A 15,405-nucleotide genomic window follows, 5' to 3' on the forward strand; every position below is an offset into this window, starting at 1 on the left:
TGGACTCCTTGTTTCTCTATACACTGCTAACCCTGCTCTGGGTCTGACCCCTTCTTTTCACCTAAGCTCCCAAATCTCCCCCTTTTCTGAATGTAACCTAGGCTCAGTACTTTGCTGTATTTTTCCCAAATCCCCTGTCCTCTCTGACACAATCCCTCTCCCTTCTCCACGGAGGGATTCCTCTTTTACAGCTAAACTTCCATATCGTTTATTTAAGCACCAGCCCTTTCTGATCTTAATCACCCAGTCTCCGTTTGTAAACAAGACGTGGACTCCCTGCCCCAGGGCACCTCTGCTCTGCACAGCCTCACACTAAGCCTGTGCAGCAGTTAAGTGCTTTACCTGGGAGCTCTAACCTCCTGTATGAAACCCGGGCGGTGGGGACTGGGGGGCTGCTCTCCCTTGCCCCCCCCATTGGAGCCCTTGGTGAGTTTGCCGTAAATGTCTCATTCTCTAACCATGTAACCCGAAGTCCCGCCTGCTTGCATCATTCACTTTCGCTTTCAGTCAGGGTCGGAGCTGGTCCCGGCGGCTGCTGCGGGGCCGCTGGGTCTGGACCAGAGTCGGAACCGGACCAGAACGTCGGGCTTGTGTCCTGCTAGCGGGCCCGGGAGCTGCCCGGAGAGGGGCGCGGGGCATCCATGGGGCGGACACCCGCGGACACGGCGGCGGCAGCGGGCTCGCTCAGGCCAGCAGCTGGTAGCCAGTGACCGGGACCCGGAGGCCGCGCTGAGCCGTAGCGGTCACGGACTCAATGCCCGGCGGGGGCAGAAGCGGCCAGGCTCTGCGGTCTGTTCTCAGGTCCATGCTCCGGGTAAGTGGGTCCCCAAAGCTCGGGAAATAAAATGGAGCCAGCAGATCGGCCCTGCCCAGCAGAGACACGGGGGGAGGTTTGGGGTGCAGATGTGGCGGGGAGGGGGAGCGATTGTGGGAATCGACCGTGACTAATGATAAGATCCCAGGAAGCAGAATTGTTTACACTGATCCCTTTTTACCAACACAGACTCTAACCGTTCGCCCGCCGGAGTTTGGGTTGTTTACTCCTTGTCCGAGCCAATCTATCTGCATTTTAGAAGCTGTTGGGCTCCATCTGGTGGAGACGGCAAAGAACAACAAAAATGAATATTTAAAACAAAAGTTTCCTCCTTAATTAAGTAGGAATACAGCTGAGAGGTTTTGGTTTGTTCTTCTCAGCGGATACTCAGCCTGGAGCTTGGGGGGGGGGTCTAAGAGGATTGACTTTTCATTATGTAGATTGGCAGAAGGTTTTTTTTTTTTTTACCAGACACTGATTTTAGAAAAACAAACAATCCTACCCCCAAAAGTTGCCCTTTGAATGGGGAAATGTTTGAGGATTCTAAATGGACAGTAGCTCCTTGTGGTGCGTTGTATTGAATTTGCTGCTGCTCTGTCCCCATAGTTTGTTGTTTTGTATCTGCTGTTTCCTCCCAGGGTTTCCACAGTTGAATGGACCTGGTGGACAGGCCAGCACAGGGAATAATGCTTGGCCCACACAAAGCTGTGCTGCTGAGTCTCAGTTTGGGGCTTTCCATGGCCGATCATATTTCAGTCCTTCCATTTTGGGGGTCACAGTGTAAACTGAAACTGGTGCTAAATTCAACTAGATTCCAAATAATCAGCAAAATATGCCATGGGTAAAAGGGAAAGAGATTATACTGGAAGAAAAAGGAAAATGATTTCCAAGTGGCTAACAGGGTATCCCTCATGCTTCTGGATTTAGAAAAATCAGAACAGAAGGCGGCTTTAGCTGAAATGTCAAAGGCCACAGTCTATGAATCCAACCCCATCACTGTGATGCTCGTGATTAGACCAAACTGAGCTGAGCACTTACATGAGTCAGGGATGGAGGATCATGTCCCAAGGCTGGATTCCAGCCAGACTAATGTCAGTAGAATTATTCCAGGTTTAAATGAGAGCAGAGTTTGACCCAGAATGTGGAGAGTGATAGTGAGGAAATGGCGATGTAGGGGGCTGGTAGGCGAGCGGCAGACACCACCAATTTGGTCCTCTTAACTGTGGTCTCTCTATACAAATACACATCCCACATCATTTGAAAGCTTTGTATGTCTACTTTAAGATGAGGTATATTGTGGAGCTGTCAAGTGGTGTCGTTAGCACAGAAAGAGAGATAAACAGTGACACCATAAAGACGTTAAAATGACCTCTTTGAAATTTGTATTTGTTTCTGTTAGTTGAATGACTCTGTATTATTTCAAGAAATAAAATTGGATTTCTTTGTGACCTCAAAGCATCACAGCAATATCCTAAAGGGTAGAACAAAATGTGATGGTAAAAGCGCTGGTAACATTTCTAGACAACATTATTATCATATTGTTCATCATTATGATCTCTATTGAATGTGCTTGATACGAATCAGAAACTTTCTCCTCTTCTTCCCTAAAGATTTTTGTCGTTTTCTTGATAACACAATTACCTCATTTGGAAGCTCTACAATGCGACCCAGGCGAATATGAAATAAATGGCGAATGCTGTCCCCTGTGCAGCGCAGGTAGGTATATCTGATTGCTTCTTTAAAAATCATGACCCTTCCCTAGAAAGTCCAATTGTCTGGCCCCCTTGCTCGCCTCTACTACTGTGAATCTAGCTGGTGGTGACGACACAGATCTGTCCATGTAAACATCTCATTGCTTCTTATTCACCTGTCAGTGGAGGACATAGAGAGGATGGATCTTGTGGCCTGGGACACAGAAGAAGACGTAGTGTGATACTTTGGGCAAGTCACTTTCTCCGTAACACCTCTCTTCCTCAGAGGCCAGGTCAGGTAGGACCATCTGGTGGCCTGCTCTCTTGACTAACTTGGCTGCTGGGGATCCAGGAAGCTGAGTTGCATCGCTTTGGAACTGATGGGGCAGCCACAGCACCGGAGTGGCTGCTGGATCAGTAGTTCTACTCCTACTTAGCAGCCTGGCACCCACAGCAGAGCAGCGGCTGCTCGATGCGCACCCTGCCCGCAACTGGGCTTGCCCTGCTCTGTCCTAGCCCTGCTCCAGCCGGCTTCCAGTCCTTTCCCCACCCCTTTCCTGGCTTTGGACCCCCATCCCGACCCTTGGCTGTGCCTCCCGACTGTGACTCTGTCAGGGGCGGCTCTAGGCATTTTGCCACCCCAAGCATGGCGTCGTGCCATGGGGGGCACTCTGCCGGTCGCCGGTCCCACGGCTCCAGTGGACCTCCCGCTGGCATGCTGCCGAAGGCACCCTGCCTGCTGCCCTCCCAGCGACCGGCATAGCGTCCCCTGCGACATGCCACCCCAAGCACACGCTTGGCGTGCTGGGGCCTGGAGCTGCCCCTGACTCTGGTTAACCCTTTGGCTTCTGACTTTTGGCTGCGCCTTCTGACTACAACCCCACTTTACCCTCTGGCTCCTGCACTTGGCTTCTGTCACTCCAGCACTGACCATTGGCTTGTTCCTGGACACTGCCCCACTGGACCCAGCTCTAACTGGTCGGCTGAACTCTCGTTTCAATCTCTAGGCCTGACTGCCCAGGACCCAGATCTCTGCCCTGATTGACTGTAACAGTCAATACACTGTCCCCATTAGGATACACTGTATTCACCCTTTGCCCTGGATCCGGGATCCCCCAGCCCTTCCTGCCCTTCCCCAGCCCCTCACAGTCACCTTGTATCAGGATCCTACTGATCATTCCTCCGCACAGGGACCTCTGCCAGTCCCACCCCAGCCACAGCCCTGCCCCAGGCAGCTGTCCAACAAGCTGCTGTGGACACCAGCACTGCCCCAGCCCCTCACCTCTCAATCTACCCCTTATAGTAGGATAGGCCTGGCCACAGGTAGTCACCTGACATCCTTAGTCCTCTGGCGCTTTCTGGTCATAGGATCCCTTCAGTCACTTCCTTCACCTGAGGATTCTCCATCCCCCTAGGAGAAACTACAATACTCAGAACTGTATCTTTTAAAGGGATGAGATCCTGACTAGGCCCAGTGGGGACACATGCATCTGTCAAAGGTCCTGTGTCCAAGCATGACTGTGCTAGGGACACTACTGATAAGGGAGGGGCATGAGTTATGATATTGTTTCTGTCTTTGCTGTACCTGTGTTGTGCAGAAATGGAGGATTTCAGGTCTGGCAATCTAGTTCTGAGACGTTTACCTTTTATTTCTAGTGGTGGTGTGTGCAACATGTAGAATCCACACACATAGCGTGTGCATTTGTCATGCACAATTACCTGCTTTTGCAATCTCTGGATTAATGCATTAAATATATTAGCCTGGTTTACACGGGAGCTAATCGTTTTGTTTGCTTTAGGGAGCAGGGTGGTCAAACATTGTAAACCAAGTACCAGCACAACTTGCATGCCCTGTGTGGACGACACGTATACAGAGCATCCCAATGGCCTAACAGAGTGCATGAGATGTAAAATCTGTGATGCAGGTAAGGAAACTTATCTGTGTGTGGCAGGGGGAAGGATGGATTTTAATTATTTTTTTCTGAATTGTCTCCCCCAGCCCACAAATAGAAAAGCAGCCTAGTTGTTTGGGCCCAGGACTGGAAGTCAAGAGACCTGGGTTTTGCTCACAGTTCTCTTACTGAGTTCCTTACAGTCTTGGGCAAATCACTGAAGTGGAGATTTCTAGCACGCAGCATGGGATTTAGTCGCATATCTTTCACTGATTGAGGTCTGTGGAATCATCCCGGCAGATTGTTCTCAGGAGGAAAGTGGATCTCTAGATTTAGCAGAAGTAGAACAAACACAATAAACAATGTTTATAATCAAACATTTCAGATGGTATCCTTTTCCTAGAGCAGCAGCACTTCAACCTCAGGATCTGGATTGTACACAGAGAAGGTTATAACCTTCTCTTTCAGATCCCAGATCCTGAGTAGTGGCTGAGGAACATGCACGTACCTCAGGAGGTACGTGCGACATGAGTGATGAGCACAATAGTTGCTTACTCTGTGTGGGGCCATCAGTGTGTTGTCCCCAGCATGAATTAGAACAGCCTGCAGGCTGCTCTAGTTTACATCAGCTGCCTATGGCCCCAAAGGCCGTCCCAGCACATGGAGATCAGCTGGGCGGTCAAGAGGAGGGGTTGTGTAGCAGGTGTTATGACCACTCCAAAATCCCCCTACAGTGGACTGCTCCTCCAGTGACCAGCTGGATTAGAGGTTGAGGTCCATTATATGTGGCTACTGGGAGCCTCATTCTCCACCACCTTTCTCGTTATTCACACCCGTGCAGATGGATGCAGAGTGAGTGCAAAGCACGATCTCAGCTACAGCTGTGTAGAGAATGCTGATTTGGTAGCATTTTGCGTGCACCGTTTGCACAGATGTAAATACACAAGGTGCAGGGCAGCAGAGAGTCAGGCTCCAGATGGTTCTGTTTACATGGCAACACTTGTAAAATGGAGTCATTATAACAAACCCTTCTAGCTCCTGTGCCCTGTACTACAGATCAGCAAGGACTAGAGGTGCACAACAGATTTTGTATCTGCTCTGTTTATTTCCCATGTAAATGTATTTGATGCACGTAATGTTCCTTTAGGAGCCAGACTGATGGTAAAAGAAAAATGCACGTATACGAAGAACACCGTATGTGGCTGCGCCCCGGGAGATTTCTGCAGGCACCCTGCAGGTGGGGACTGTGAAATGTGTAGTGCCTCCACCGTCTGCTTCCCTGGCTTTATGGTGAAAGAACCTGGTAAGGCAACGTAACTTCTGTAATACCAAAGCAAAACCCTGCAGTCATAGACTGAATATGGAGCAGGGTAAACTGGCTGAGACTTAATCCAGGCGAGACTGAGGTGATGCTGGGGAAGCAGCTGGAAGAGTGGCTGGGTTGTAGATGGGGCCACCCCTGAGGACTTTGCAGAATGCTGCAGCCTGCTGACGGAGCGGAGTTGCTTGTTGGTCACATGTAAGAATTGGTTTTGACCTATAGAGACAGAAATGGTTTGGGTCCTGACTGCCTCTGTCCCAGCACACACTGCCCCAGCTGCGCTCAGCAGAGGTGCTCAAACTGGAGCTCCCTCAATATACATGGGGGGCAGGGGCGTGGGAGCGAGGAAGCTGCTGGGGGTCCTCCACTCTGGAATTGCTATTTCCTGCCCTGGGCCCTGCCCTAGAGCTGGGCAATGTTCACCTTCCAGGCCAGACACAAAGCTGCCATCTCCCTTTTACGCAAGCATGAAATATACAGGGGCAAAGTTAAGTGTGTCACAGGCTGTGACGAGCTCAGACTCCTCTGGGTGTCGTTGGACACTCACATGATGCTCTTGCACGAAGCACTTTGCATGAGGCCCTGGGTTTGTACTCGCACATGTTGGCAGCCCACCTACGCAGCAGCACAGTGCAGTGTGAGTCCAGCTTCAGCTTGCACACCAGAAACAGAGCCTCCTCGAGCCCACCTTTGGGCACAGAATTCTGTTAGGAAGACAAGTGTGCTAAACACACCCCTTTTGGAGCTCCCATGGTGCAACAGACTTGTTCAGCAACACCTTTTCTACTGGTGCAGAATCCCCGTTAATTACACTGGAGTATATCAGTGCTGTAGACACTAAGTCCCTTTACAGAGACTGGGTGTGGATCCAGGCCATGGTCTATTGTTAAGGCTTTTGATCAAGGGCAAGAGTTCCAGATTAACCAAAAGTACCTCATGGTTCTTTGCTCTGTTTCTGATGGTGGATACTGAGTGGGGTGATGTGATCTTAACGCCCTGAGAGCCTGGCTCTTTGAGATCCTGGGATGGGAGCTGCTGTTGAGAAGCAGAGTGTGTGGTGGTGTTCCATTCACACGTCACCCAGGTTGTTCAGTAGCATTTCTACACTGGGACAGAATGGGAGGTTGCAGAGAAGTGCAGGAAAAGGCAAACAGGCACCTTACAATGACACTCGAGGAAGGGACCTCATTATGTCAGTGTCAACAGACGATGTGGGGAGGCTGCCCGCTAGAAGCCTCCGGGGCAGCCAGGCTCCCCGCACAGAGCTGCCAGCAGAGCTGAGAGACTGGGCTCTCCGCTCCCCACACTGCTGCCCTTCTTCGGTTGGTGGAAGCCCTCCTGGTTAGGACATGCACCACTGGCCCAAGGAGGGTTGTGTGGACGTGCACCACCAGGGTAATTACTGCAGTGGCTGTAAGTTGACCTAATATACACCTAGTTCTGCAAGTCCAAGTATCAAAACCTGAGTTCCCTCCCCCTGTTACCCCATCAGGGTCATATGGAATTGGAGGCTTCAGAATAAAACTGACCTAGAGGCTCTGCAACATGGTGGTGATAGTGGGGAGATGCGGCTGGAGACTTTTCTGAAATCAAAGCTCCTTTAGGCCCCACTTTCAGGCAATAATCCAGTTATGTCGTCCTCTTTTATAGGCACAGAATTCAGAGACAACATATGTGAGGTTTGCCCTGATGGAACCTTCTCAGCAAACAACATGTCACACACCTGTCAGCCATGGACCAAGTAGGTGACTCTGACTACGCGTGGCCTTTTCCCTTGCACCGACTTTACACGCCGCGTTCTCTCCTTTCATTCATCATTATTTTTTTGTACTTGAATTTTGCGGCTATATCAGACCTGGTTAGAGATGGGCTGAAGTTCAGCAGCTGGGAAATGTAACCTTAAATCAGTAGGGCTGTGAGCTGTGTGTTGGGGAAATCCTTTCCCCAGGAATTCCTTTCTGTACCCTGGGCCCTCTCCATGAGGGCTGGATTCACCTCGGGGCTGTTTATATACGTGACATGGGATGCAGCCTCCTCTGCCAGGTCCTCCCTGCACAGAGCCCAGTGACATGGCAGAGAGACTGTGTGGAACCAGGCCCTGGGCCATACTGAGACTAGCCACCCATGCAGTGTAACAGTTCCATGGCCAGAGATCCCCATGGCTGCACAGCAGCGGGCAGGGTTTGCCCCTCACAGAACACAGATTACAAATACATATGGCACATTTTAGAATTAAGAGTTGAAAGTCGGCTCCTTCTTTGATTATCCACCACGTCCTAAAGACCTTTCTGCCTCCTTGGCGTGGGCAGCTGGGGGCCAGTTCAGCCCCTGACGCAGGCTAGGTCAGTTCTGAGGTTTACCAGTGACCACAGCCCCCTAGGGGCCATGAGTGGGGGGTAGAATGGCCCTGGCTGTGCCCCCTTCCTGGGCCAATCCATCTCTGGCCTGTTCCCTGTGCCACCATGGCCCACCTGGGCCAGGTGAAGGTCCCAGCCCAACCACACAGCCAGCCTGTCCCACAAACAGTGCAAAGGGGCTGTAGAGCAGTGGTGAATCTGGCCTTTCAGCTCAGTTAGGGTCTGCTGTGCTGTGGATGATTGTCTGAGGAGCAGAGGTGAAAGTAAGCTGGTACTGTATGGTACGGCGTAGTAGCAAGAGCTGGTACCCCGCCGACTGTACTGGCTTCCCCAGGCTGTCGATTTAAATAGAGCCCCGGGCCCTTTAAATTGCCTCCAGAGCCCTGCTGCTGGAGCCCTGGGGTAGCAGCGGCAGATGGGAGCCCCTGAGGCTCTGCGATTTAAAGGGCCTGGGATTCTGTGGCTGCAGCTGGGAGCCTGGGCCCTTTAAATCACCGCTGGAGCCCCAGTCCACTGCTGCTACCCCAGGGCTGCAGCAGCGTGGCTCTGGCAGCAATTTAAAGGGCCTGAGAATGTAAAGGCCCTGCCCCCGTGCTCAGGACTCTGGCTTACCGGTAAGTCCTTTAACTAACTTCCACTCCTGCTGAGGTGTACCCAAGTCAGCGTGGGAGCACCACTTCCTGTGCTGCCTGGGTACCTCAGTGACTCTGCCATTGAAAACACAGAACGCTACGCTGAGGTGTGGGCAGGTAAAAACTTCTGTGGTCAGTACAGTGAATTTATTGTATTTGTATTCTTCAGTCTAATCCTATGTTCTGTTAAAAATTTGGAACCTTATAACTTAATTTTCCAATGTGCAGGCGTCTACTGCTCAAAGGGCCTGATCCTGCAGCCTTGAAATGTGTGGGAGTTTGGCCTGTCCACAGACTGCAGGATCAGGCCCAGAATCTGGATGGGGTCTTATCATATTTGATCCACTATATTAAGACCATGAGAAGGCTGTGGATATGCTGACATGTTTACTAACATGTCTTCCTTCGTCTTAGGTGTGAAGAGGAAGGGATGACAGAAGGAAAGGTCGGGACAGCCACTTCTGATGCAGTTTGTGTAAAAAGAGGCCTTTCTGTCACAGGGATGGCATTGATAATTGTCTTTTTAGTTTTATCTGTACCTGCGGTGGCTGGAGCAGTGTACTTTTTATGGAAGAGGAAGAAGAGGAAAGATGAGAGAACACGTAAGTCAGAAAAGCGTGGGACCTGTGAAACCCGTCAAAGGGTCTCTAAAGGGGTCAGACTGGCCAAGTTTGTATTTGGCACATTGGTCTTTGTTTCACCCTGGAACATGCCAAACTAACTGGAATTGCCTCTTCAAGCTAAGAATCCCTCTGAGAGTCTAAATCTCTCTTCTTTACAGAGTTGCCTTTAAGATCCGCTGGCCCTAAATTTGACGTACTTTGAGGTGAGCTGGCTGGTCCCAGGCCAGGGTGCTGTGCTATAGCACCAGCTGCAGTGCCCAGCTCAGGAGGATCCTCTCCGTCCCCAACTCATGGCTAAAACCGGCCTTTTTCCCAGGCTAGATTTCCCAATGGCTAGAAATACCAGCTGTTCACATTCTCCAAGGAACCCGAACCAGTTCTCCCCTGCTTATGATCTTTCCTGCTTGTATCTGATATGTGCTTACAAAGTTCCCTCTTCATTTGCTGCGGGAGCAGTGATGTTAATGGAGGGGGAGTTTGGGCTTTACTCAGAACCAGTTCCTGCTGCAGAAATAAGCATCTCAGTTTTGCCCCATCATTTATCCACCAAGAGAAGAACATGTTCTCAGGTCCAAGAGAGAACGTTGTTTACTGGTTGTAGCTGGAGGCTGGGAATCAGGACTCTTGGATAATATTCTCAGCTCTGCCAATGACCAGAGGTGTGAATTTTGGCAAATCACTCAATTTCCCTGTGCCATAGAGTAGCTTGGGGTTGGCAACCTTTCAGAAGTGCTGTGCCGAGTCTTCATTTATTCACTCTGATTTAAGGTTTTGCGTGCCGGTCATACATTTTAACGTTTTTAGAAGGTCTCTTTCTATAAGTCTATAATATAGAACTAAACTATTGTTGTATGTAAAGTAAATAAGGTTTTTAAAATGTGTAAGAAGCTTCATTTAAAATTAAATTAAAAGGCAGAGCCCCCCGGACCGGTGGCCAGGACCCAGGCAGTGTGAGTGCCACTGAAAATCAGCTCGCGTGCCATAGGTTGCCTCCCTCTGGAGTAGCCGTTTGACATAATGCCCTTCTTATAGGGCTGTGTGGTTTGCTGTTTGCAAAATTCTTTGGGATCCTTAGTGATTAGGTGCTGTATCAATGCAGATCATTGCTGGAGCCCAAAGTTACATTGGATTAGCATTGTCACCTAACCACCTTCCTCTCCCAGCGGGGTGATTCCTCAGGATGCTGCTAAGTGTAGTGCAAAGCGCAGTCACAGCACAGTGGGGCCATGTTCTGTGGATGTGCACCCACATGGCCCCCCTGAATCGCAGAGAGCTGTGCATGCGTCTAAGGGCAGGACTTGGCCTGGAGACATTAATACAGAAAAATGTCAGTACAAAATGCAGCAGACTGTTTTCTAACAAGATTCCTTTTTCTTTGCAGCTGCACAGGACATAGGGGTGAGTTGTCTGGTCTTTTATTTACTATGCACAAGCAACAAGCAGGGTTGCTGGATGGCATGAGTGTCTCTGCCCTGGCTATGGCTGCTTGCCACAGGATTCTCTGAGAACAAATGTGTATGTGCATAAACTCTAAAGTCCCCACTGGTCAAATGAGATTAACACCAAGGACTTTTAAATCTTATTCCCAACTCTGTCACTGTGGGACTAGGGAACAAGTCACTTATACATTATGGTCCAGATCCACAACAGTATTTAATGTTCATTGATTTTAAAGGTATTCAGGCTCCTGATTTCAATGGAAGTTAGGAGCCTAAATATCTTGGAGGGTCTGGGCCAATGCGCCTTACTGTCTGCATCTGTAAAATGGGAAAAATACCTACCTTGGGGGTACTGTGAGACTTGAATCAGTCAGAGTAAACCCCTGCCCCCCACACTTACACATGCATGCTCTGTGGCTGTGCAAGGCCTTGAAGCAGCAGAACCAATTACCTGGGCTGTGCATAGACCATGATTTTCTCCATGACGTTTAAGTGCTTTGAGATCCCTGAATGGAAGGTACCATAGGAGTGCAAAATATTATTCAGCATTAAATGTGCCCAGGGTGAAAATCTGCAGTAAACTGACATCTATAATCCAAACAATGTAATGAACCTTAGTAACAAATGGCTTGATTGACTCTTAATTCCACCCTGAGTGATAGCACACTTGAAAGCAAAAGAATTTTTAAAATCTGAAGTTAAAATGGACTTTTTTGGCTCTTTAAACTCCCAGGCATGCAACCTGAAGCCACGCTGCTTAAGCATATATGAGACAGACAAGGTGGGTGAGGTAAGATCTTTCTTTTATTGGTGGAAGAGCCTTTGGTGTACCTCATCCAGTGCATCAGATGCCCCATCAACTATGTGGGTGATACCAGAAGGTATCACTACACTCGAAGGAACTCGCACTGGAAAAATGATAAAAGACAAAACCACCCTGTCACCCATGGGTGAACACTTTTCACAGAGCAGTCACTGCCTGTCTGACTTATTCCTCGTCCTCAAAAGAAACCTGCAACGCACCTTTCAAAGACAAGCTTTAATTCATAACTCTGCTAGACACTAACAATCAGGGTCTAAACAGTGACACTGGTTTTACAGGTCATTACAACAATTTGTAACCTACTAACCCTGCTTTGTCCTATGACTTGCAGAGGTGATAAATGCCCACTTCATTTTAAGTGGTTTCTTGCAACATGTTAACCTCTTACGCTTAACAATCCATCCCACTTTGTATTTAGCTGTTACACTCTGGTTACCTTTCCCAGACCTGAAGGAAAGCTCAGGGAAGCTTGAAAGCTTGTCTCTTCCCTCAGCAGAAGTTAGTTCAAGAAATGATATTACTTCACCCACCTTGTGTCTCTTTCAACATATTTGGTTTGGAAATGGGCATCTCTAGAACAGTTGCTATTTTATACTGTGTTTATCTATATCTTTACCTTGTGGCATTACACAGTTTAAGATGATGCAAAATTAGCTAATTACAGAATAAGATCTGTCCAGCAAATATTGGACACTATTTATAGAAAAAATCATGCCAGACAGTATAACTTACACTTTTGTTCTAAATGGGGAATGACGTTAATAAGCATTAATACTTCATGATAATGAATAAGAAAACAAATTCTAAGAGAACTCTAGCAGATGCTAGGAAAATGTACTGGCCATTTGATTGATAGTAACTAAATGTTCATCATCTCTTTGCTTTACTTTGTCATATTTTAAAGGATGAGCTAAACGAAGAGGTTTTGGAAAATTTGATACAGACTAGAAAGGAAGGGACTGATGCAGCTCTCCCTGTTCAGGAAACTACTAAAAATTCTGGCACATCCACCCTTCACAGCATCTGAACAAACATGGGCAAGAGCAGATGCACTTTTTCAAAGTAGGGGAGGAGAGAGAGCCATTCGTCAGCCCTGCCAGTGATAGAGGATGAACACAGAGAGGAGTCTCTACTACAGATCTAGGGAAATGACCACCAGCACTGGATTCTTCTGAAGGCTCAGGCCTACTCTAGAAAAAGCTGAATGATCAAGGACAGGAGGAAGATCCCTCTTCATTGGATTCTAGTGATTATCATTGATGTAACTTTAGTCTTTCTGGCTGTCTCCTGTTATGCTGAAGCCTTCCTCACGTACACATTGCTGGGTGTAATGTCAGCGGACTCTGGGCACTTGGTTTCATTCAGTAACTACACTTAAACTTCCATTTATTGATTGAAATGTTTTGAGAGTTCCCACTCACACACCACAAATACTTAACGTGATATCCAGGAATCTCTGCTGGACCAGTTGGTCTTCCATATTGGACTAGGTGAACACAAAGCATATAGTCAAAATGGATTTTATACATAGCTTTAGTTTTATAACAGGGCAACAGAGGGTTGGAACAGAAATGTATTAGTGCTGTAAGTATTAGCTCTTAATATCTCATCCTGTGTTAAATCTGTATCTTTATTGTCCCTTGTTAATCAGATTTGCTTTGAACCTTCTCTGTGGGTAACATAAAATCCCAGGTAAGAAGTATGGTTGGAAATAAAGCTAAACATTTTTATAGTGAAGTTCGGAGGGTGGACTGCACCATTTTGCTACCCGCAGTCAAAGGGCTGGACAATCTAGGTATCGATTTTGTGGTGCATATGAAAGAAGATAGTGAAGTCACATTCACCCCAGAGCATCTGTCCTGTCAGTGGGGAGAACAGGGGCTTTGAAGCTTCATTCATTAATATATTTAAGCACGACTGTGCTTGGATGAGGGGCAGTACAAGAGAGAAAAGCAGCATGATGATGATTCTGTGGCATGGTGGAGGTGGGTCTTGCGCAGGGATTTGAAGGAGAGTGCGGTGGCCTTTTTGATAAGTCTGGAGCGATGAACCAGGCATAAGTGAGCCGTGGAAGAAAGGGCCAAGGTGCTTGTGGGAGAGGCAGATGAATGGGTGATGGAGGCTGCCATTGTGGGAGGCCTGGGGGTGCTGGGGGCGATGCAGTAAGATCCAGGAGCAGACAAGTAGGGAAAGGCTGCATTATGAGGAGTCTTAAAGACAGGAAAGGGACATGCTTGTGTTCTGTAGAGTGCAGAAGGGTGAGGCTGCATTAACAACAATATATGTTAACCCTTGAGGGCTCAGCCAAGTGCTAGTTCATTTAGCAGCAAGGCATTCCCTGGGAAATATCCCACATCTTCCACCCTCTGACTTCACCCCCTCTACCACACTTCACCATCATCATTGCTATGTATACGGTATTAAATTGTTTAAACTTATGCTATATATATATGCGTGTATGTATTTGTATTAAAAAAAATAGTCTTTTGTCTGGTGAAAAAAATTTCCCTGGAACCTAACCCCCCCATTTACATTAATTCTTGTGGGGAAATTGGATTTGCTTAACACAGGAGTGGGCAAACTTTTTGGCCTGAGGGCCACATCTGATATGAAAATTGTACAATGGGCCATGGATGCTCACAAAATTGGAGGTTGGGGTGTGGGAGGGCATGAGGGCTCTGGCTGGGGGTGCGAGCTCTGGGGATGAGGGGATGGGGGTGCAGGAAGGTGCTCCGGACTGGGACAGAGGGGTTTGGAGGGCGGGAGGGGGATCAGGACTGGGGCAGCGGGTTGGGGCATGGAAGGCCGTGGGGGGGCAGTCCCGGGGTGGGATCTGCACACTGCCTCATCTGCAGGCACTGCCCCGGCAGCTCCTATTGGCTGCCGTTCCTGGCCAATGGGAGCTGCGCGGGCAGTACTTGGGGTGGGGGCAGCGTGCAGAGGCCCCTGGCTGCCCCTATGTGTAGGAGCTGGAGTGGGGAGGTGCTGCTGCTTCTGGGAGCCATGTGGCATGGGGCAAGAGCCTGATGCAGCTCCCCGGCTGGAGTGATGAAGCGGGGCTAGCCTCAGACCCCATTTCCCAGTGAGAGAGTGAGGGCTGGATTACAAGGCCACAGTTTGCCCACCTCTGGCTTAATGGCATTTTGCTTAAAGTAGCATTTTTCAGGAACACAACTGCAATGTTAAGCGAGGAGTTACTATATAGCGATAGGGGCAATGAGGAAGGTCTGATCTGAAACGGAGCTTCCTCAGCGTTTGCAGGTGGTTAGAGCTGAGGTTTTGGTTCCGGTTCATCTCTACTTAATTAATGTTCATTAATCTTAGCCCTGGTTAATGATTGTTCGTAAAGCACTGTGAGATCCTCGGATGAAAGGCGCTAGAGGAATGTAAACTATTGTTAATAACGACTGTTTATTGTGTTACTCACTGCGGCCTGGTGGTGAGAGCCCATGCTTGGCAGCAGGAAGCCAGGGTTCCAGCCTGGCCTGTGACACATGTGTACCTTTGCTGTGTGACCTGGGTAAACCACAGAGATGTGCCTTGAGTGTAGGAGGAGGGGATAATATTGTTATAGGCTTCTCCCCTGTCCATTAGTTGGGTGTGGGTGGTTTTGGTTTGAGGGAGAAGCTGGAAGAATGGGGTTCAAGCAAGTGCTTGTTGGGGGTAGGGCTGTCTGACCAGTTCTAGGGGTACCACAGTACGGGCTCTGACTGCATGAAAGGTGGTTGGATATTTAGACAATGTGGTCTCGCCTCATTCCTTTGGTCACCACTGATGTTATCAGTATTAACCATCCCTGCCTCACAGCCGGAG

General features: G+C 48.8%; 1 protein-coding gene across 4 annotated transcripts; it reads left to right on the forward strand.

Moving 5' to 3' along the window:
* Window positions 1-249: 249 nt before the first annotated feature.
* Window positions 250-14,080, forward strand: LOC115636967 (tumor necrosis factor receptor superfamily member 5-like). 4 transcript variants are annotated; one of them, XM_030537732.1, is made up of 10 exons: window positions 250-426; window positions 508-814; window positions 2,425-2,530; window positions 4,305-4,430; window positions 5,545-5,634; window positions 7,369-7,459; window positions 9,122-9,309; window positions 10,712-10,728; window positions 11,503-11,559; window positions 12,497-14,080. In XM_030537732.1, exons 2-10 carry the CDS (start codon window positions 755-757, stop codon window positions 12,617-12,619), a joined length of 858 nt encoding a protein of 285 aa, XP_030393592.1. In that variant the 5' UTR covers window positions 250-426; window positions 508-754; the 3' UTR covers window positions 12,620-14,080. The 4 variants fall into 4 exon arrangements, with proteins under 4 accessions (XP_030393592.1, XP_030393588.1, XP_030393589.1 ...); XM_030537728.1 differs by having other exon boundaries at window positions 253-426; window positions 5,545-5,700; XM_030537729.1 differs by having other exon boundaries at window positions 253-426; window positions 5,545-5,700; window positions 11,503-11,550.
* Window positions 14,081-15,405: the final 1,325 nt, after the last annotated feature.

The sequence above is a fragment of the Gopherus evgoodei genome, chromosome 18 (genome assembly GCF_007399415.2).
Source record: "Gopherus evgoodei ecotype Sinaloan lineage chromosome 18, rGopEvg1_v1.p, whole genome shotgun sequence".
In the NCBI taxonomy this organism is placed as follows: domain Eukaryota; kingdom Metazoa; phylum Chordata; order Testudines; family Testudinidae; genus Gopherus; species Gopherus evgoodei.

What these genes read in the sequence shown, in the direction of transcription:
- LOC115636967 (XM_030537728.1), top strand. Translation starts at nt 755, where the DNA reads ATGCCCGGCGGGGGCAGAAGCGGCCAGGCTCTGCGGTCTGTTCTCAGG. An exon ending in TTCTCAGGTCCATGCTCCGG is followed by an intron (nt 815 to 2,424) that starts GTAAGTGGGTCC and finishes TCTTCCCTAAAG; the next exon opens with ATTTTTGTCGTTTTCTTGAT. An exon ending in ATGTAAAATCTGTGATGCAG is followed by an intron (nt 4,431 to 5,544) that starts GTAAGGAAACTT and finishes ATGTTCCTTTAG; the next exon opens with GAGCCAGACTGATGGTAAAA.